At 40.3% G+C, this 22,268-nt stretch overlaps 1 protein-coding gene across 1 annotated transcript; it reads right to left on the bottom strand.

Annotated features, from left to right (window-relative positions):
• Window positions 1-918: 918 nt before the first annotated feature.
• Window positions 919-21,457, bottom strand: LOC116057556 (serine/threonine-protein phosphatase PP1-beta catalytic subunit). The gene is made up of 8 exons (XM_031310067.2): window positions 21,170-21,457; window positions 16,667-16,798; window positions 6,741-6,971; window positions 6,501-6,605; window positions 6,231-6,302; window positions 5,499-5,650; window positions 2,779-2,913; window positions 919-2,670 (listed from the first exon to the last, which is right to left on the bottom strand). The coding sequence occupies exons 1-8, from the start codon at window positions 21,219-21,221 to the stop codon at window positions 2,566-2,568; spliced, it is 984 nt and encodes a 327-aa protein (XP_031165927.1). The 5' UTR covers window positions 21,222-21,457; the 3' UTR covers window positions 919-2,565.
• Window positions 21,458-22,268: the final 811 nt, after the last annotated feature.

Raw genomic sequence — 22,268 nt, 5'->3', positions numbered from 1 at the left:
AAAATCTAACATTAATGCTCAATAATATGTATTTGAGCTCTGGCAATCATGAAACATCAACATTTATGCCAATAAGCTTTTCTGATTGAACAATTTGATGGATCATATTTGTTTTAATATTTCTGTTTATAATATTCCATAGTTGTTTGAAATTCTCAAAACCAAACATCTTAGGCAGACTCACATTGATTATGGAAGAACCACAGCCACGGAAGTCTTCTGAGCACATAAAGAAGAAAAGGAGGATTCTCTCCTATCAGACCCCCTACTTCCTGGAGTCTGATGACAGTGATGATATGATGATGCCAGATTCAGTGGAGGTACAGGATGTACAGATTCGGCAAGACAGGCTATTGGTTCACATTATGCCTAAATTTAACAGACACAATTACTTGTTTTATTGCAGGAAGAAAAGTACATGTTAAAATTAATACATTCAAATGCTTTCCTCAGGGCAACTCCACATTTAGCTCACAGAGCATCATCTACTACGCTCTCCTCTTTCTAAAAGTGGGACTGTGGATCACCTTTGCTTGGATCTTGTCCCACCTGCACCTGGGCGCTCCATGTTTTCTCCTGCCACTGATCTTGTGGCTGTATACAGGGCCGATGCACAGAGCTCTGAACTGGGCTAAGAAGCGTATGCGGACCTAGATGCATAACTGTCACACTGGGCCGAATGACGCATAAGGCGCAGGAGAGAAAGAGTTCCTCTGCTTTTCAATAATCCTACCAGTCAAGACATTAAATATCAGTTGTATGTTGAGATTAAAAAAAAAAGTGTAGACATTCATTCATGCAGAGACATCAGTAAAAACAACATCAATTTTGGTTTACATCCATTTTATTGAATTCATAGACTTTCAAACAAACTTGTACAAATTGCAAAACAGCTTTTGGTAACACCTCAATGTTTTTTGTATCAGTATTAGGAAATAAATTAAATGATTAGAAAGTAAACAATGTGGAGATAATACAGAACAGAAAGAATAATCCCACAATACCACAAAGAGAAAAAAAGAAAGAAAGAAAGAGGCAACTGCATCTTATTTGCAGTAGACTGAAGTTAACTGCCAGCACCTCCTTGTGGTGACTGACAACATTTTGTACTGGCAATGCAATGAAAGGCCCAACCTGAGCTGTCTTTTTTAAAATACACATCTGATTTGTACTACTTTATACTGTACTACTGAGTTTATACACCAGGTGGCATCACTATCACATAGCATAATGGCCGGGTCCTGCCACCCACTCCTGACTCCTCCAGTTTTCATACCCTGTACCAGAACAGATTGGGCCATGTGATAGGAGGATAGCTGGCATTTTACTTAAAAGCTTCCAAGAGCAAACTTCCTTCATTTTGTAATGTTGTGTGCTCTATAAACACAGCACTAAACAATTCAAATACTGTGGAACAATTTGTGAAGCTTGCTTTTCATTTATTTTATCTTTTTAAACTCTGTACGGCTTTACTTAGATACGTTACACACTTGCAAAATTGCCAACCAGTGCTGTAAGATATTTTCTATCCTTATGTGCTTCTTCATACAAAGACGATGAAAGGACAATTTTTCAAGCACTTTTAGTACACCATATATCCAGTATGTCTGCAGGTAAAATACTGACCATAAGTGACTCATAGTATTTGTTAAATCTCTGTGCATGGACATTAAACAAATCTCTCAGCATCTCTTACTACAAATCAAGAGGATTATATTGGGGGAAATTATCTTGATGAGAACAAATAATAAATAGACCCAGAAAAAATGTCAATACCAGCTCTGTGTGAGGAGCTGCATGTTTTTGAGTGGGTGTAGAGTCGAGGCACAGGGAGGCATAACGGAGTGGAAGAATCAAAGCCCAGAGGGCGTTGTGTTCGGGGAGAGCGTGTCCACTGCCAGCAGCATCCGATCAAGCCGGTCTCTTCACATTCTTTGCTACTCACTGGGAGGTGCACTTTTTCAATGGTTAAATATATAAAATGTGCGCCTGCACAACAACCACAAGTGCACTGCATATGCTGTGATGTGTTTAAACTGTTAAACAGAACCCTTAGAAATGTTATTTGTCTACAGATTTAGACCTTAGTCTCATTGAAACACATTGGAAGAAGTCCCTCTACTTTAAGAGAGATCGAGGCAAAAACAATGTTCAATCTCTAATGTGTACTTGTTAAACTAAAAAAAAAAGAATTCCTCTAACTCAGTCCCTTTGCCCCTCTACACAGAGACGACACAGAACCTCAGACAACCTTAAATGGCATTGGAAGTAAAACCACAAAAAAAGATTATCTGTTAATAATATCAAAAATACCAACAAACAGGCAACAAAAAAAATAAAACAGATTGGTCACAGCAAATTTATGTACACATACACATTAAGAAAAGAGCTATCAGTGGAGTTGGGGAGGGGGTGAGTGGGGGAGAAAGAGGGGAAAGATTTGGGCAATTAGATAAGCCCTGTATCTTCACTATACAGGGGAGTTACAGGGGTTGCCGTAATGGCAGACCAAGGACGGACAGAGTGAGAAGGGGGGGGGGGGGGAAGAGAGCCACGGCTTCACGTTCACCTCTTCTTGGGGGCTTGGGTGGTGCGGGGTGGGGTGACAGGCCGACCAGAATTTACACCACCATACTGATACTTGGCCTTCTTCTCTGAGGGCTTTAGGATCTTTGAATAACGAAACACAAACACAGAGAGAAGATGCATATGTGAGCGTTTTTGAGATAACATTATCAAAAGCATAAATGTACATGTGTCCCTATAATTTTAGACTACCTGGAAGGAGCACATGAGGGATTCATCAACACTCATCATGCCGCCTGCATTGTCAAACTCCCCGCAGTAGTTTGGAGCAGAGAAAAGTGTGACCAGTTGGCGTTTGGCAAAAAACTCGTATCCATCCTCCACAACCTGTTAGAAGACACATGACATTATCCCACCGCCTACAACGATCAATACCAAGAAACAGATCTTCAACCACCTACATCTGAATCAATATGAAACGCTAAATGCAGAGCCAAAACAGCTAATATATAACAGAAAGGTTTTACATTCCAATGTTGATAATCAATTGATTTTAGTCATCTATCAATTAAATATACCTGATGCCAGGACCTTGGTAACATGTATAGATAATAACTGAGAGCTAAATGAAGTTATAATTAATGGGGGATAAAAAGACATACACTAGGCTACACTGCTGCACAACGTCTATTAATGTGGTTTAGCTCTTGTGTCTGTGTCTTTGAATCAGCCACAGTAATTACTTGTGCCGAAGACACACCAACTAATTGAGGGGCCAACCAATCTTAAGTCTCCTAAAAAAAAGAAGATCAATTTACTTGCCATGCACTTCCTGCAATCCCCCTCCACATCCTGGCTCTATCATAGGTGTGATTGGCAAAGGACAAAAAAGCAGGAAAATATACGGCGCACCCATGACGCTGCGGCAGCCCCCTCCCCCCCTCATTTAAAAAAAAAAATAAACCATTAAATGGCACTTTCTGGAGAGTTTTGTGCAAAGAAATGGAGAAATTGAGTCTTACATGATATGTAGGTATTAGGGCATTTAGCATTTACATTACTGTTAATCAGTCATCACTTGATCACACATTGCATTACCTTGTTATAATATAAATAATAATAGTGCCACATGAAGAGACAGTGCAGCATATGACAGTAGCAACAGCTGAGAAGATTTGGGTCTGTGGTGACCAGGTCCACCTCACACAAACTTCCTTCTCCTATTCTCTCTCCTTACTACCACACCCACACCCACACCCACACCAACACACACCCACACCCACACCAGCCCACATTACCACGCCCATGCAGCCCCACCCATGGACATTTACGGATTTTTAAACATTTAATGTAACTGGCAAACAATGCTTTCTACTTTTTAAAGAGCACACGTTTATAACAAATTTTTATTTATGCCGTTTGTATGCTGTTACTGTCATTCTCTACAGTATGTAGGTATGTAGTATGTATGTTGTCACTGTCTGTTCAATTGTCCGTGTTTCTCTCTGTTGACACTGTACATATTAAGTTATAACTCTAACTCTGCAATTTAAATGTTTTTTATGGCTGTCTGTGATTATACGTCAGGGTTTTTCCTTGCTCAGAATTTGTCTTTGCGGAACACACAAAGCAGGGGGGGGAGGGGGTCTGGGGGTCCTCCCCCAGGAAATTCTGAGGGTAAAAGACTTAGGCACCAATTTATGGTAAAAATGTCAATATTTATTGCAAGGAAATCACAAAATTCTGGTGGCAGGTAACAATTCAAAATACAAAATATAATGGAATATTATTATATTCAGTAGTCCAGTAAGGAGGCTTTCACATCCGGGACATGGGCCGGATACAACAACACTTGACCCTAAAGTCCAGTTGTTTGTAGGATTGACTTAGGCTACTTAATCAGTGATGTTGAATATAGCCTAGAGTGTAACGGACCACCACAGTTCATACATACATGTGAACCGCGGATTAATTGCAGAGTTTAATCTACATAGTGTAAAACTACTACGTGAATGGGGCATAGCAGAAAGACGGAGCAGAGCGACGCTGCTTGTTCAGGGTTTTCATGTGTACTCCTATAGGCCTACACTTCGCATCAGGCGTTAAAACCAACTGTAAGAATTAGACTACTATTTAACGTGAGACGTTTTTAACCTCTAATAAAACTGTCTCAATTTAATACTGATGCCGTCAGACGGCCGCGCGGACAGACAGCAGTCGGAGTTCCGGCAGAGCTCTGCGCCGGTCAGCAGCGGCTTCTCACTGTACAGCTGGTCCCCCAGAGCAGCATGATCACCGGGAGGGTCCAGCCTGAACCCTGCAAACAGAGATCCCGTTTGAAGGTGACATACGATACGATTTTGACTGAACGTCCCAATTTAAGTAACCTCTGATCGGGTCGTAGCAAATTAAGTAGCTACACTAAGTTTAAGATTAGGTGTTGGTCATTCTCAACACCTTTCTACCCCCCCACACTTATCAACTCTGGACTCTGTGCTGCTGCCAGCCTGTGTAACGTACGTTACTCACCATCGATCGACTGTTAGCTTCAGCAACTTCTCAACGTCATCTGCTACGTCGCTTCAGCTTGCATTGCCAACATAAAATAAAAATATTGTCCCGTTGTCGGCTTCAGCTAAGAAGATAGTTCGCCCCCACACGTCCAAAATTCTTATTCAAATAACCTTCCGCAACGATTGCAGGCTCTTTGGTGGAGCTCTGCTTTGAATGAAGTTACATCGTGACAAATTAATGGACCACTTGCGGAGTGATATGAAGACATGAGTCAGAGGCACAAAAAACGTTGACAGCAGTGACCGGTCATTATGTTTACCAATACCTCCGACCTGTGCCTTGCGACCCCAGAAAGCGGATTTGCATGATTTACGAGAGCTTCATTTTCAGGTCAGAAAAGCCGGATTTCCGGAATTATCCGGAAGAATCACACCCCTGCTCTATACCTTCATAATTACCTGGTGGGCTCTGCAGATGAGGTCCAGGTCGTGGCGGTTTAAGAATTTGCTGACCACGTCTGCTCCGAAAGTGAAGGAGACCCCGCGGTCATTCTCTCCCCAACCTTGTACATCCTTATCTGGGTCTGACCACAACAGGTCACACAGCAGGCCTGAGACACACATGGAGAGAAGAAGATTAAAGAGTTGAAGGGAGAGCATAGACAGGCAGCAGGGGCACAAATGTGCTAAAGATCCAGCTGACTTTGCTGATGCAACACAAAAGATCTACCGATGTAATAATCATTCATTTGGGAAAACGTGTACGAGTATGAGCATGCGCTTAAAAGGTGCTGTAGGTAGGATTGCGAAGATCCAGGACTTAGCCAAAAAATTTGAACATCGACAACTTCTCAGTCCCTCCCCCTTTTCTGCTAAAGCCCAAAACGGTCTCCTAAGCCCCTCCACCCACAAAGGAGAATTAATGTGTGTGCATGAGCAGTGATTGACACGCAGTTAGACACCCCCCCCCCCGGCCCTGATTGGTGCATCTGAACAGGGAGCTGTGGATTTTTGCAAATCGCACTACAGGCTGTAGGTGATGCCAGAGGAGCCAGATTTTTTTTCAAATTACCTGCTTCAAGTAGTTCTACTCAAACATAGGGTCAGTTTAAGCAAATATAACAGAAAGTTAGTTTTATACCTACTGCACCATTAAGTATAAGTACGTGCAGACACACACAAATAAAGTACCTGTGTCAGGCACATCTGTTGGCCTCATGATCCTGCGAATCTGCTCCATTGACTGCAAATCAGGCGATAGCCCTAAAATAGAAAATAAAGAGGTTACTTTTCTTTGAAATTACCACAATTATATTTCGAAACCAGGGCATCAAAAAGTTCCGGTTTACATTTAGGACAAGGGAAGAAAATACATGTCAACATTTCTCTTCCAATTTCGTTGTATTCATTGTAATGTAATGACAATGAAGGCTGCTTATCTCATCTTATCTTATCTCTTACCTCCATGGCAGCAGAATATCTTCTCATCAATGATAGCAGCAATGGGGAGGCAGTTAAAGCAGTCAGTGAAGGTCTTCCACAACTTAATGTTGAACCTGCGCTTGCCTGGTGGAGCGCACACACACACACACACACACACACACACACACACACACACACACATTAATAAAGCTAAACTATATAAGTGCTTCAGGGCTGTTTGTGAGTATGTGTGTGCAGGGGGAGTTAACTTCAACTCACACTCATCGTAGAAGCCGTAGATGCGGTTGATGGAAGCACACTCATGGTTGCCCCTGAGCAGGAAAAAGTTCTCTGGGTATTTGATCTTGTAGGCCAACAGAAGGCAGATGGTTTCCAGGGACTGTTTCCCTCTGTCCACGTAGTCGCCCAGGAAAAGGTAGTTTGCCTCTGGAGGGAAACCACCGTACTCAAACAGCCTCAGTAGATCTGTGTATTGCCCATGGATATCACCTAAAAAAGGGGGCAGGAGGCAAGGGTGTTAGTTTGACCATTTACTGTGCAGTCACGAGGACAGGGTGCTTAACAGTGCTGGGACGATATGCTCTTGTCCCGATTTGATTCTTTCACTATACACGGGTGCCAGTTCGATTTGTATCGTGATTCGATAGTATTGAGTACTGCGATTTTCTTTTCCTTCTTTAACAAAAACAAAAGTTGAATAATACACTTCTAGAGACAATACATCATGAGCCATTTCTAAAAACTGCACATCACATGTCAGTCAGTCTAACATGTATTTCATTTGTAAAGAAATACATAACATCTATTTTTTGCATTTGTTTTGCTGGAAACCGATATGATGTAGTCGCCGTCGACGGTACCGTATAAAAAGACAATATTTAAATGAATCATTGGTAAAAAACAAATCTTTGAAAAAATATTGATTCTAGGGAAAAGATTCGATTTTAAAAATTGTCGCAACCCTAGTGCTTAACATACATTGATTACAGAAAAAAAACATTAAAACAATAAAGAAATAAAGAAAGTGGAGTGAAAGGGAAGATATTATCAAAAACAGTGGTGATGAAGTTTGTGGAGAAAACGATAAGACGTAGAAATCTTGAAAACATGCTACAATACCATTAAAGCAAATGCAGGACTTAAGCCAAAAACTTTTTCTACCTCCAAACCACATATTCACATATATGCAGATGCCAACTCCTATTTTTCTGAATCCATTTTGATTTTCAGAACACAGCCAGACATGTAGGTTAGTGGGGATATATGACTGGGCCTATCTATGCTTTAGTGGGACTACAGCAGCAAGCATACACACCTAAAATGAGCCATTACAACTTCCACCAGATCAAGGCCATGGCCCATGGGAAATGAGCTACAGCAGGAGAGAATGCTGACAATCCAGGTTAATCACAAAAACACGCATACACATATCCACACCAACTAACTTTAATTTTAACAAATCTCCAAGGATTCAGGGTCAAACTTGTCTCTTTTTGATATCAGTCATGTGCAGGAGCAGCTCTTACCAAAGCACAGGATCTCTGCAGGGGAGCCCCACTTCATCACCTAGCCAAGACCTGCTTCCTTTTATATCCTCTCGCACCAACTTAAGAGCTGCTCTAATTTAGGCTAAGTTCTTCAGACACAGATGACTGTAGAGAGCATTACAGAAAGACTAGGACAATAATAACAGGCTTTATTGTGACCAAAACGGAAAGTAAATCATTCATGTGCCTAACTCTTTTTATGGCAATGTTTCATTACAAGATGGCACCAAATACAAATTAAAATGAAATAAGAGGCCTTGTTAAGCTGTGCAGATGTTTGGCCTTGAGATTAAAATGACCACCACAATTTACAACTTCATATCATGAGAATGGCTGGCATGATTTGTTTCTATTTCATGGTGCTCGTCAGGGATCTAGGCACCAAAACCCAAACCATGCCTGGCATCTAACCTATATGGCAGCAGGCCCAGACTTATTTTTGCCTGTGTTTTAGGATGGCATGCATAAACACACTTTTTTCCGTGCATATGAATGATTAAAGGAAGAGTTCTGATGTTTGAAGTCTAGCTTTGTCTTAAACTCAGTGTTCATGTTGTGCTTAGCCGGTTGGTTTGTGTTTCACCATCAATCATTTTTTTTCCCCTTGACACGCAGCCCCAGCTTGCCATCTAGAGTTCTGATGCAAGTACTGGTAATGTTAACAACTTCACAATCCTTTACATTAAAGGGATACTTCACCAATTAGCATTAAGCTTTGTATCAGTAGAAACACAGTAGTATTTTCGAATGACCGAGCCGATGTGAGCCGAGTGTCAGCCATCTTGAAGCTTCGCTAAACAGGCTCTCGTCTTTTCAGCAGCAAACTTTTACAACAATTATGTGCATTCAAACAACCGCACGTGTGTACCACCGGGATACATTGGTATAGCCTGCGGTGTCGCTCGATGCCACTAGCCGGGTAAGGGGACATCCAAAGCGGTGAAACGCGGAACGAGGGCAGGAATATGAGCTAGGTGGAAAGCTAACGCTAGCCGGCCACTTGTCTCATCAATCCTGCTTGCAAGTGTCCGCTCATTAGACAACAAACTGGACTACATCCAACTTCAACGAAACTCCCAACGCGAGTTCAGAGACTGCTGTGTTTTTGTTTTTGTGGAAACATGGCTGAACAACAGTGTACCGGACTATCCAGCTACCAGGCCTGCTAGCCCTCCGAGCAGATAGAGATGCTGCTCTGTCGCAGGGTAAGACTCGTGGAGGTGGGCTGCGTTAACACGGACTGGTGCAAAAAATGGGGTGCTTGTATTCAACTAACTGCTAACTGCTGGTGGAGTTTGTGACTGTTAAATGCCGACCATTCTACATTCCACGCAAATTCACGACTGTGTTTATACTCGGTGTTTACACCAAGCACTAATGCTACCAATGCGTTAGCTGAACTTTATGGAGCCTATAATGTGCGTGCACTAAATAATGTGTAATGTTTCGTATGTCGTTTTTTTATATTTTAAATGTGTAACACCACTTGAGCCACGGTGAAACGTTGTTTCGTGTATATGGTTGAAATGACAATAAAACACACTTTTGACTTGACTCGGTTGACTGCCTCTCTGTAAGCGGTAGGCGTGGCTTGGTGGTGGCCTCGTAGGGATGCGAAGCAAGTGCATTCTGGGAGTTGTTGTCTTTCATCCACATGAGCCAAAAATACATTTTCTGGCTTTTCTCGGTCTAGAAGGCACCAACTTCTAAACATTTTTCACATTTCTACTACATACATGACCCAATTTAATACATATTCATCTTTTGAGCGAAATATCCCTTTAATAATACAATATAAAAACTTTGATGAAACAAGTCAAAGTATTAATGCAGTGCTCCAGCAACATAGTCCAGGTTACAAGCAATCAGTATGATATCAAGAAAGCTTTTTAAATGTCTTAAATATGACTTTAGTTGATGTTTACAAACCCTATTTTTGAGTTTTTTACTTCTTATGGGACAGTAGGTGATGGTAGGTGGAAAGTAGGGGTCCATGTGTCAAGTATTTTACAAGATTTCAGTTTTATATATGATATATTATAGGATTTTTACCAGTTGCAACAGTGACGCTGGTATTGTTTTCACCTTGTGAGCCAATTTATTACTCTTTCAGCTACTTCTTCATCCAAATTAAAGCCGGCAATTCAGTTTCGCATCAGCTTTTACAAAAACACAAATTACCACAACTTTCATACAATACTGGTATTATTTAACTTTTTTTAAATCATTCATATTAATTAGAACCATTTCCACATTTTCCTACAACTTCACCCTTTTCTTACACATTTAAGCCAGGAATTTAGTGTAGCGACAGCTTTTCAGAAAACCTTAAAATATTTCACTTTTGTTTCATACATTATTGGTATTATATAACATTTCAATGAAACTCATACTAATTAAAACTTGATTAACTTATTATTAACTAAATTATTATGAATTATTCTCACTACTTTACCTTCGTCTTACGCATTTAAGCCAGCAATCCAGTTTAGCTTTAGCAATTTAGCTTTTCAGCATTAACACGCATTTTCTGCAGGAAAAGCATTTTCTAGTTTCAATGTTAGTCTGCCACAATAGCTGAAAATTAGTCATATCTTTATTTATTTTTTTGTCTATGAGCATTCATAACAGCGTAAGGGGGCTTTCACATCTGCCTCATTTAGTTCGGTTGAATTGCGTTTTCCCCCTTGGTGCGGTTCGTTTGGGCAGGTGTGAATGCAGCAATAGCACTCGGATGTGCACCAAAAGCGGACCAAACAAGCGTACTGAGACCACCACCTCTGTACGCTTTCACAAACTCTGGACTGGAGCGTTTCGTTTGTGGTGAGAACGTGATCCGACCTCCAACAGACCCAATGCTGGATGAACTGCGCATTTTTGGAAAAGGAACCGAAACATGAACTGAAAAATGCTACAATTATAATTTTTTGCCCTTGGTCCAGACTAGAGGTCGACCGATTCATCGGTTTGGCCGATTAATCGGCACCGATAGTTGATTGGTGGAACTATCGTTATCGGCAAAAATCTATCGTTATCGGCAAAAATCCATACCGTTGCTGTAGAGGCGCGCGCTGTCATTCATTACACAGTACACGAGAGCTGAGAAGGGTCTGCTGGCATCATGCATTACAATAGCGGCCTCTAGAGGCGAAATAAAAACTATCACTGATGCCTGGTGTTGTTTATTTTCAACACGTGTTACTGCGCGCTGCACGGAGAGCACATGCTGTGCGGAGAAGGCTGACATCAGATGCGCGTTTAAAGCATCGACAGCAAAAAGGTATGTATACAGTACATATTAATTTGTTGAATAGATGCTGCATTAGTAGAGAAAGAACAGCACAACAGTATATTTGTTTGCTTTCGAGGCTGAGATGACGCTAAACATTAGTAGTAGGCTAACTTACCTCAAGCGGTTAAAACACTGACAAAAATAAACGCAAGTCCGACTCAAATGTCAGAATCAGAACCCTAAAGGCTCGTACACGATCCCAAACGGCACCTCTGATTCATATTTAGATCATTTAATAACAGTTAAAAGTAGAGACTTACTGATTGCTGCAGCTAAAAGCTAACGAGTTAGCCGTCACGGGGGTGTCTTTCTAGCCTTTACAGGTGATTTTCTATCCAGCCTGGAACTTGTGCCTTTTTTCGGGGTTGTTGAGCATTAAATCCAAACTGTTACATCCAAGATTTATCCACTTGATGTCCATAATTCATCACGTTTTCGGTCATTTCTGCCGCTAACTCCGTGCTACCCATAGACAGTAGGTGCTACCGACAAGGGGATCTCCCATGATGCCTTTGTTTATGTTTTCAACCAATGGGAAGGCAGGTCCGTCACACATTACGCCTTATATGGGCATCCAAGCGAGAACATATATATATATATATATATATATATATATATATATATATATATATATATATATATATATATATATATATATATATATATATAGTATAAAGTGGGAAAGATAGATCCCTCCAGGTCAGAGATCGTCTGTTACCGTTCTAAACCGTTCTACAGAGAAGAATGGCGTCACTGTTTTGAGATTGTTTGTCCTTTATATGAATTATAATGCTCATTATGTTTATTTTTGCACTGGATGACTCCAAATATGTAGGAGAACTGTTTTAGACAAGACACATGCTTGTGTAGCATTGCTGTGGGTGTAATATCAATAAATATGACATTATTATTTTGATTATTGGCAAAAGCGTCTGGACTTTTTTTGAAACAATGTATGTATTTTGTCAACTGTATAAGTTATAAATACTATCGGTCGATTAATCGGTTATCGGCAAATACGGCCCAACCTAGCTATCGGTATCGGTAAAATCCACTATCGGTCGACCTCTAGTCCAGACCAAATTAATTGAACTACAGATTTGAAAGCATCCTAAATCTGCTAATCTAGGTAAAGATGTGAACAGATCTGAAGACTGAAAATCTGTAAACTACAAACACAAGCCTACATAAAAACATGAAAATAATGATTTTGACAAACAGATTTTTTTTTGTCTTGGCAGGCTGAAAGCAACACATACTGGAAAACAGAGTAAATACAGAGGAAAAAGTAAATACAGAGGACAACATGCAGAGAACAATAAATCTTGCTTGTGGTTGCACCAAAACAGAAATGAACATGAGGCATAACCAATTAGCTTTGCTCATTTATGTTGCAGTTTACTCAGAAAAGGAAATGAAATGCAGGAAGGAAGCCACATTTAGATAAAATGGTAAACACAGAGACATGGCAACATAGACTGTAATCTCTTCAGAGACAGTTGGATGTGAGTGAACTTTGTAAGAGCAGGTTTAACTTCAGCTGAGCTGTAGCTCTATAGTAAAAACTGGATAAACTACCACCATTTGATTCGCTGTCTGTTTGAAAATGTATGCCTCCAGAAAGGCCCCTCAGGTTAGCTCTACTATCCTAACTATCCTCAACTCCACACACTAAGAGTTGCTGCATGACTGAATGGGAATTTTGTTCACCAAGACTGGCTTTCTATGGGACGGCGGCAACCCCCCCCCCCCTGCCCTCTCACAAGGAATTGTAGGAGGACAGTGAATTATTTACTCAGCACTGCCTCTGCAGTATCAAAACAGTCCGAGAATAGCAGCACAGAGATTTACGGTTTAAAAAGCAGAGCAAAAGGCTGAGAGTTGGGGAAAAAGGAGAGCTAGACCTGAGGTCAGTGTTACAAATGAGCATAATTTGTCTCAGAAACATAGACTGTATATTAATGGACAGCGCATGTGTGACGTCACCCATTGGTTTGTGGAGATCTGCTATCCGTCGTCGAGTTTGCCGTTACGGGCGCAGCCATCCTGGTTGCGGATGTGACGATTTTAGACGAGAGGGAGGAGTGAGGGAGGAGCCCTTAGACTCTACGTTACGTTACACACTTTCACTGGCAATCACATCATAGTCACGCCCTAAAACACCCCCACTTTATCGCCGATTTTAAAATCAACGAGACCATAATTAAAAAAATGAACATCATTCTGTGTTGCAGAAGACTTAAAACTAGCGATTGAGACCATAAACTCATTATGAAAATGTTTACTGAGGTAATAAATCAAGTGAGAAGTGGGTCACTTTCTCATAGACTTCTACAGAAACCTAACTCCTTTTGCAACCGCACGTGTCGCCCCCTGCTGGAATTCAGATAGAATGCAGGTTTATGGCACTTCCGCATTTGCAGCACTTCGCCGAACCAGATGCGTTGTCCATTAATATTAACAGTCTATGCTCAGAAAACAACACAATATAAAAACAATGGTAATAATAGAACCCTACAACAATAAAAGGACGCAGCAGTGCATCTTATGACTCCCAAGTATGCAGCCCATGTGTGGTATAGCAATGTAATATGTCATTCTGACATGCACCTATGAACTGAAAGGTCAGACCAATAGAGAAATCAGATCAGTAATAATTAAACAAACAACAACAATGTCGATGCATGCACAATGTAATGGCCATCATTAGCCTAGCATCAGGGCACTGCTACTTAAGTAGCAAAGCTGTAATCAAGTGCACTGTTGCATGACCTTGTGTAGCCAGATAAACAAAAGCACCCACATAAAAACACATCGCCGATGTGATGAACACTGCATATTACTGCACTTACACACTTCAGAGCACATTATAAGATGAAAACAACAGAAACACAGAAACACTCAGCAGACAGGCCACAGCCCATAACTGTAATATAGTTTGTCTTTGCTGTTCTAGATGGCGTGACACTTGCATTAAAATCATATTCAAATAACAAAAGATCCACTTTACACATAAAGAAAAATGGCAAGAAACAAAAAAATAAAAAAGAAATACTACATTAAAAAAAGAATATATCCAGTATTATTTCAAGCGTTATTTGAAATTTAAAAACCAATCTCCTCATGAATACTTACTTAAAAATAGACAATAACAACACTTACTCAGAGTCCTGATATAACAATGTGGAACGTAAAAAATGTACACAAATTACTTCAGTGTGAGAAATGAACACAGGCTGCCTTGGATATTCTGCTAAAATGTAGCTAAAGGAGTTCCATTTATTCATCTAATATATCATTAACTTTAAAATGAGAGTCTTCTTGATAGGGCTGCACGATATTGACCAAAAGTGATACTGCGATAATGAGCATGAATATTGCGATATCGATATTCATTTCAATATTCCTAAACATATATAAAAACACAAAAGTTATGGGAAAACGCATCAAAATAGATTAATAGAATATCAAAACAATAGGTTTTACACATATAAATGCAAACCTACACATAAACACTATACACATAGCATGCATGCTTGTGGTCTTTCTATAGCCAATTTAACACAATCTCACACATAGGATGTGATTATTATCGCCCGTGTCACTGCACAAGAAACAACACTGTCAACAACATTGTAGTAAAGAAATCCAATTTTATATTATTCTGTTTAAATAAATGCCAAACAGTGTCAAAGCTGCCGGTTTGGGCAAAAATATGCCATTGGCATTACAGTTACCATGTGAGGGAGAGAGTAAGTGCAGAACCTGATCCATGTGGCCCTAGTAAATAATTAAAGGCATTCACTGTTTGGTTTTTATATTCAGTGCTGGTGCTCTGAAAGGCTGTCGTCACAGCCATGGGTTAAAGGCAAGTAATGAGTCTGGCGATAGGGGTTTAAAAACAAAACAAAGAAAGTAAAGGAGCAACAAAGAAATCCCACACAGTGACTAATAACACCACCTTAAACTCATGCATATTTTAGAGTAATGTGTCAGGGTTAGGTCTATATGGATAAAAGGCAGACATATGGATAACATCATTCTCTCAACACTCAATTTGACGAGGAACAATATAAATTGGACTTCATCAAATTAGCTTGAAATACAAATGCTGCCATCTGAGGTTGACACAGTATTAGGCCTACACAACAACACTCAAAGTCAATGTGTGTGGGAGGAAACTGCTATGAGGACAGCCACAAGTGAACTGTGTGTAGGCCTGAGCCTATATGTGAGCTTGTGAACTGTATTAAGGAATGGCACATATATATTAGACAGTTCTGAGTTGTTTGCAGTTGCCACGCTACACTGGAGGGAAGAGATAAAGCATGTGGGAGTGTGCCGACAGAGATGTGCAGGAGCCAGCTAGAGATAGTGATAGTGGTAGCATTGCACTGCTTTGCTCCCCTTCGGTCTGTCCATGTTAAGTGTGTAAGACAGCGATACACAAACTATACATTTGCAATTCCCATATATGTATCCTTCAATAACATACACATGGGAGTCAAGTCGAGAGGGTAACAGTGACTTAATAAATGACCCAGGCTGAGCTGAGGCAGTGTTTTTCGGCCTGGTTACATAAGTAAACCTTTCAGTTCAGACGTGCTTTAGAGGAAATGTCACAGTAGTGTTAAGGCTCTGACACACCAACCCGACGGCCAACCGTCGGCAGAAATGGCAGTCGGACTGATCAGTCGGCTCTCGTCTCTCAAAAAAGAGCCTCGGAACACACCGAAGCAACGCCGACTTGAGTGTACATTCTGCGCGTGCGCGAGACATACTACGTCTCCATAACAGCAGGTGACGCTAATCTGTATTGTCGCCCAAAAAATGAAAACCGCAAATGACGAACATCTCTCTAGACCTAGTAAACACAGAGCACGCTGTCTTCAGTTATTGTTTTCATCAGAGAGTGTTGATAGCAGTCAAGAAGGATCGCTGTTGTCATTACTCGCTGAACAGAAGAAAATACGATGGCTAGTAATAAGAAGATACTGGCGTTGTCAGCTCTCGGGCTTCTTCTTGTGGAAGAAGCACTGATTCGCTAGTCAAGGGCTAGCACTCCACCAATCAGATTGGTCATTGAGTCCGCCTGCCCACTGGCCGATTCAACAAGTCAAATCGGCCAAAATGAACGCTGACGGCTCCTCCGACTGACGACGGCACGGAACACACCGAACAGACTCGAGTCACCGACCTTGCCAGACTGTCCAACGGCCGATAATCGGGTTGGTGTGTCAGAGCCTTTAGAGTATGTTATACAGTACAGAAGGTTATGAGAGAGTGAAAAACATGAGGTTGTGCGAAAATGGCCTAAAACAAGTCCATAAATGTACAACACTGACCACAGATCTTCAGGGGTGCCTCAAGCTCCAGAAGGATGGGCTGGCTGAGGAAGATCTCCCTGGATTTGATGCAGAGGCCCCGCACCTCTGCCTCTGTCATCTGGACTATCTTCCCCGGGCGACATCCCCGTACTGTAGAGGAGAGAAAAGACACCGTCAGTGCTATCAACATCTGTTAGCATCATTGTCAGTGTTAACGCAACAGCAGCCACAACCCCCAGCACCACAAACTTCGTCAGTACACTACAGTAATGTTTCACCTAAGGAGAAAAAAAAAAACACTTACAGGAGAATCACAAAGCAATCTTACAATCTGATGAGCTGTGAGCTAATGGTTCTGTAACTTATAGTTGCTTAGTCTCAGCCACACTTAAGAAACCCAGTGCTTAGACTATGAGAGCAGCCTGCATCTTCAGCACTGGTGTGGGCTTCTTGGCTGTGTAGTTGCACTGTTAGCTTAAGCCTACTTTCTGCCGTTTGGCCACAGCTTTGGGAGCAGATTTATATTACAACGATGAAAAGAGGAGTGAGAATTGCAAACGTTAGCTACAGTCAGTGATTGAAATAATCAGAGGTATGAAAAGTGAGATTATACATGAAAACAGCTTCCTTGCTATGGTATCTTGTGGCTTGCATAAGACTCAAGTTAAGTTCCATTTAGTTTTAAAAGCCTGCATTTTATATATTTGCGTTTCATTTAATATCTGGACAGCCTGGTTAGTGCAGTGTTTGATGTGTTTGATAATTGTGCTGTGTCACTATATTACTATAGGAAGTAGTAATTGGACGGTACCTTGTGGCTTGTGTAAGACTCAAGTTATTCTAAGTTCCATCTAGTTTCAAAAGTCAGCATTTTATATATTTGTGTTGTTTGGTTTAAGATGTGATTGCTTGATTAAGACTGTACTGCTTGTTTTTGAAGCCTTGAATGGTCAGGCTCTTGTCTATATCTGTGATGTGCTAACTTAAGCCTGATTGCTGCTTGAGATCCTCTGGCTGTCAGGAGGATGTCAGGCAGGCAAACTCAGTATCCTCTTTTTGGAACTCAATTTTATTTCACTCCTTTTTTCTTAACTGATAGTATTTTTTGTAATTATTTAAATTCTTTTTTTGGGGGGGATTTTCTTTACTTTTATTATTTGTTTTTACTGTAAAGCACTTTGTTTTAAAAGGTGCTACATACAGTTATTATTGTTATTATTATAGTGATGACAACAGTAACTACCTGTGCTCTGTCACTATATTAACATAGTAAATAGTTACTGGACGGCACTTAAATAGCCATCTTCTTAAGTCTCAGTTTGGCATCACACAAAGCAAATCAAAGCACTGCGTAAAGATGAACCATTGACGATGGAAACAAAAGTGATGAAGAAAATCCATGACTGAAGAATAATGTAATAACTAACTGCTGCCTTCAAGCTAGACGCCCACTAAATATGCCAATAAAGTATAGCTGAGCATAGTGAAACAAATGTGCGTTAGTTAGAGAGGAAGTTTGAGAGGAACACTTTTTTCTATTTGCATTTTTGTTTGGATGACAAATTATAGACTGACCAAACAAGGAGCACTTCAAAATGGAGTAACTGATGTATTGGTGAGCAATTCCCTAAGCTTAGAGCATGCATTTTTGTGCATACATAACACATATGTCTACACATGCTACTTACACACATTACTCATACTCCCTCACTGTCAACGTCTCATTGGTAATGTAATCCAAACAAATCTGAGATAAGGGAGAGAACCAGAGGAATATAGATTCTCACAGATGGTGAATCTGAGTGGCAAAAACTATTCTAGGGCTCCATCAACCTTAATAAAGTGTTGCTTTACATCATCTTTATCATCCATCTACTGTATCTGCAGTGCTTCATACCCATGTGCCACGCATGGTGTGAAGCATAACATTACAGAATTAGGGCTCTTCACTCAACGGCCAGGCCTCATTAAAGCTCAGCGAATTAAGCTTGGATGTTTAGCCTGCCCGGCTTTAACACTGAACCTTTTACTGTTCGCACTTCTGCAGCCTGGTACTTTAAAAAAAAAGATTACGTTCTTAAGAACATTGAGGGGCAAAGGCTAAAATAAAGCAATGACAAGGATTTGCAACCATTATAAACCAAAATCACCGTTTGTGTCTGTGTGTTTGTACGAGAGTCTGGAGAAAGCGGCCCAGTGTTTCATAAGTTTTAATTCCAATGAATAAGCACTCTCACTGCCACTTGGCTGTTCCTCAAGACCGAATTTTCTCAGACAGCAAAACATACAAGAAGCTATTATGTGATGTTGAGATGCAAAATAAGGGCTCAAGAGCTTTCAAATGATTAGTCTCTTGTTATGGTAAATCTGTGCTGAACATCAGAAATATCAACAAAAATATATGTGTATGTATTTAAGACCAAAACTGGTTTTGTTACAGCTTCAAATTATAATGTGTTCATTAAAAGAATAGAATACTTGCTTTATCAAAACAGGCACACAAACCTATAGCTGGATACTGGGAAAATAGGAACCTGGATTAATGAAAGGTACAAGCCCATGTGAAAGCCTGGCTTTGGTTAAAGGGTGCATTTTCTTGGCTAGTACCAGTAAACATTGAGCATAAGTTTTTTTTGTTTTCAGTCTAAAGACCTGATCCAGAGTAATTTAGAAAACAAAATCCCCAACCCCTGTCATAGTCACCAAGAAGCTGAGTTCCACATTGGCAGTGGCATTTTACTAAGTAGACATTTCTTATCTACAGTACAGACAATCAAAAAGGATGCAATTCATAATGGGCATTTATCATAATCATTAAATATGTGTGTGATTCTAACTCTTGAGCGAGTTCACACTATTAATGACAAAGCTGAACTATTATGTAAGAAGCCCATGAAACAATAACATCCAATCAATTAGTCATGTGTAGTGACTTGTTTTAAGAGCATGAAAGTAAAAAACAATCGCCATCTTGCGCCAACAAGATCACGGGAAAACTGACCACTTACGACCAACGCCAAGTCCAACTTATATTCGAAATATGAGCAACACAATCAACAAGTCACTGCAGTCCAAGCTGAGAAACAAGGAAACACAGTGTGTGAAGGATCAACAAGCCTTCCAGCTGAGAAAAAAAAAAAAAAGAGTTTCACGAGTAGAAAACGGAGAAGTTGATAACAGGTTGTGAAGCAGTGATATTATTTATTTTTAATTAATTTCACCATTTAGTAGGAATGCCAACATAAAAATGAAATTACAAGAAACACAAGGCAGCTGCAGTGTAATGGCATGTTCCAACAGTTACTATAAATAACAAATCTTAGCATTTCAATGCTGGCATGCTGGTGTCTCATCCCTCCAACAGAGTCACAGATACTGGTGGAAAGTATGCCAAGGACAGCTGAATTTGCCTTAGTGGTCTGGTCTGACTAAAAGGATATATCACAGGGGAACAGAAAACTCCCTGCCTTCTCTTGAGCAGGTGGCCAACACAAAGGGATTTTTGTACATCACTCTCTCTGCCAAAACGTGGTCTTAAAACACAATACAAAATTCCCTTTATTTACCAAGTACGAAAGCAGGCACGTTGCAATGGCAATTTGTGTTTTTCCACCTCTACCAATACTAACACAGATAGGCATTTGAAGGGAATGTGTGCTCATGGGCCTGATGTGCATGAGTGTACTGAATCACAGCAACCTGCCTACTGAAAACACACCTACAAACCCAGAGAGGAGTGAGACACAAAAGTTAAAATGACTTCACAAAAAGCAAACTACCTCACGACTCAAATTAGTCAGTCTATGGTGTAGTGATAAGGACATTCAATATCAGATGAAAGGGTGGTCCATATATTATTGTTTTTATTTTTATTTATGTGGGCCTATTTCTATAGATTTAACCAATCCGTCAACATATTCCCCATTTTCAATAATGTGACATAAATAGATAATGAACAGTAGCTATATCATAACGACAACTTAAGAGCACCGTGGATACGGGGCAAAACGTAACCGTTTCAAGGGCAGGGGCGCTGGTGAAAATCGGTGGTCATGCCTTTGCTTGACACATAACACATGACACTTAACCTTCAGAGCCATGATAAATTATTCTGGGATGTATTTTATTGTTGTAACGCACAGGACGAACGTCCCAGCCCTTCCTTCTAGATACATACCAGCCGTAACGTACATCAATTGGACAATAAATGAGCCAGAACACAGCAAAAAAAAACCCATCAGGCACAAAGTCTAATTACATACTAAAGTAAAGACCACGACACAATAAAGTTATTTGGCAAAAGTAACGTAACAAATACTGCGGAAATTGAGAAATGTAGGCGTTCACCGCTGACAGTGTTTATAAACACGGCCAGCTAACCGTTAGCCAGAGCTAGCCGGGGGTAACATCGTTTCAGTTTCCTGCGTTTTGTGGTAGTTCCAGAATACAAATCAGACTAGGCTTAATGGACATAAACAGATAACCTCGTATAACATTAGAGACTGTATTGAAATTGTTCACCTTCCAGGAGCCGAGAGATGAGGCTGTCCACGTTCAATTCACCCTCCGCCATCTTCAAACTGATGTGGTAGTGTTGGCCGGTTTGATTCCCCCTAAAGACACCAGGAGGCGCTGTTGTCAAGAAAACAGTTAACTGTCGATGATAATCAGAGTAGTAGTGAACCGTGAGTAAATCACTTAACCACCTTTATTTGACTTAAAATGAGTTTATTCGTGACTTTAGGCTGACAAACATACTGTATATCCTATGCTTAATAACATCCAACTAGTCTCACCATCCAACATACACGTTATTAGTTTAAACTGATCTGAAAAATAAGCAGTAGTGGGAGAATTATTATTATTTTTTTTAAGATTATTTTTTGGGCATTTTAGGCCTTTATTATATAGAACAGCGGAAGATGTGAAAGGGTAGAGAGAGGGGGAATGACATGCAGCAAAGGGCCGCAGGTCGGAGTTGAACCTGCGGCCGCTGCGACAAGGACTGAGCCTTTGTAGCTACATGGAACGCACGCTCTACCAGGTGAGCTATCCAGGCGCCCCCAGAGCCTGTACTTAAGCAGTAACTAGTAGACACAATGTAAAACGTAAAAAAAGTAACTTTTAAAAATTAAAAAACTCACTTAGGTTAAGTATGAAAAACAACCTAAAGCAGCTTAGTTAATGATGCATTTAAACGTGTAAAGAAGCTTTTTAATGTTGTAGCCGGTTCAAGTGGAGCTAATATTAACTATTTTATATGTTGGGTAGTATGTTTTGTTGGTAAAATCTAAATATGCAATGTAAGTAATAACGTCAGCTGTCAAATTAATGTAGAGGAGTAAAAAGAACAATGCTTCCCTCTGAAATTTAGCGGAGTAGAATTATAGCTAATATGGCACCAAATGAAAATACTCAAGTAAAGTACAAAAACTTCAAAATTGTAGTGCAGCAGTTGAGTTAATGTACTTTCTATGACTGTATTCTTGCGACATAATCAACAGAAGCAGCCGGTGGCTTTCATCACTCTTAAGAGGTTATAAAATAACCCTTTTTATGTTTTATCAGTGGTGGTAATGATGACGGTAATACATGCAGGCTGATGTATGCTGGGATCCAA

Source organism: Sander lucioperca, chromosome 18, assembly GCF_008315115.2.
Source record: "Sander lucioperca isolate FBNREF2018 chromosome 18, SLUC_FBN_1.2, whole genome shotgun sequence".
Taxonomy (NCBI): domain Eukaryota; kingdom Metazoa; phylum Chordata; class Actinopteri; order Perciformes; family Percidae; genus Sander; species Sander lucioperca.
The sequence above is the reverse complement of the archived record's forward strand: the minus strand, read 5'-3'. Positions and strand labels throughout refer to the sequence as shown.

Bases quoted from the DNA above. Each gene is read 5' to 3' on its own strand.
- LOC116057556 (XM_031310067.2), bottom strand. From the start codon at position 21,221: ATGGCGGAGGGTGAATTGAACGTGGACAGCCTCATCTCTCGGCTCCTG. The intron at 6,606-6,740 runs GTGAGTTGAAGT...GCGCTCCACCAG, and splicing joins CTACGGCTTCTACGATGAGT to GCAAGCGCAGGTTCAACATT. The intron at 2,671-2,778 runs GTAGTCTAAAAT...CGTTATTCAAAG, and splicing joins CCCTCATGTGCTCCTTCCAG to ATCCTAAAGCCCTCAGAGAA.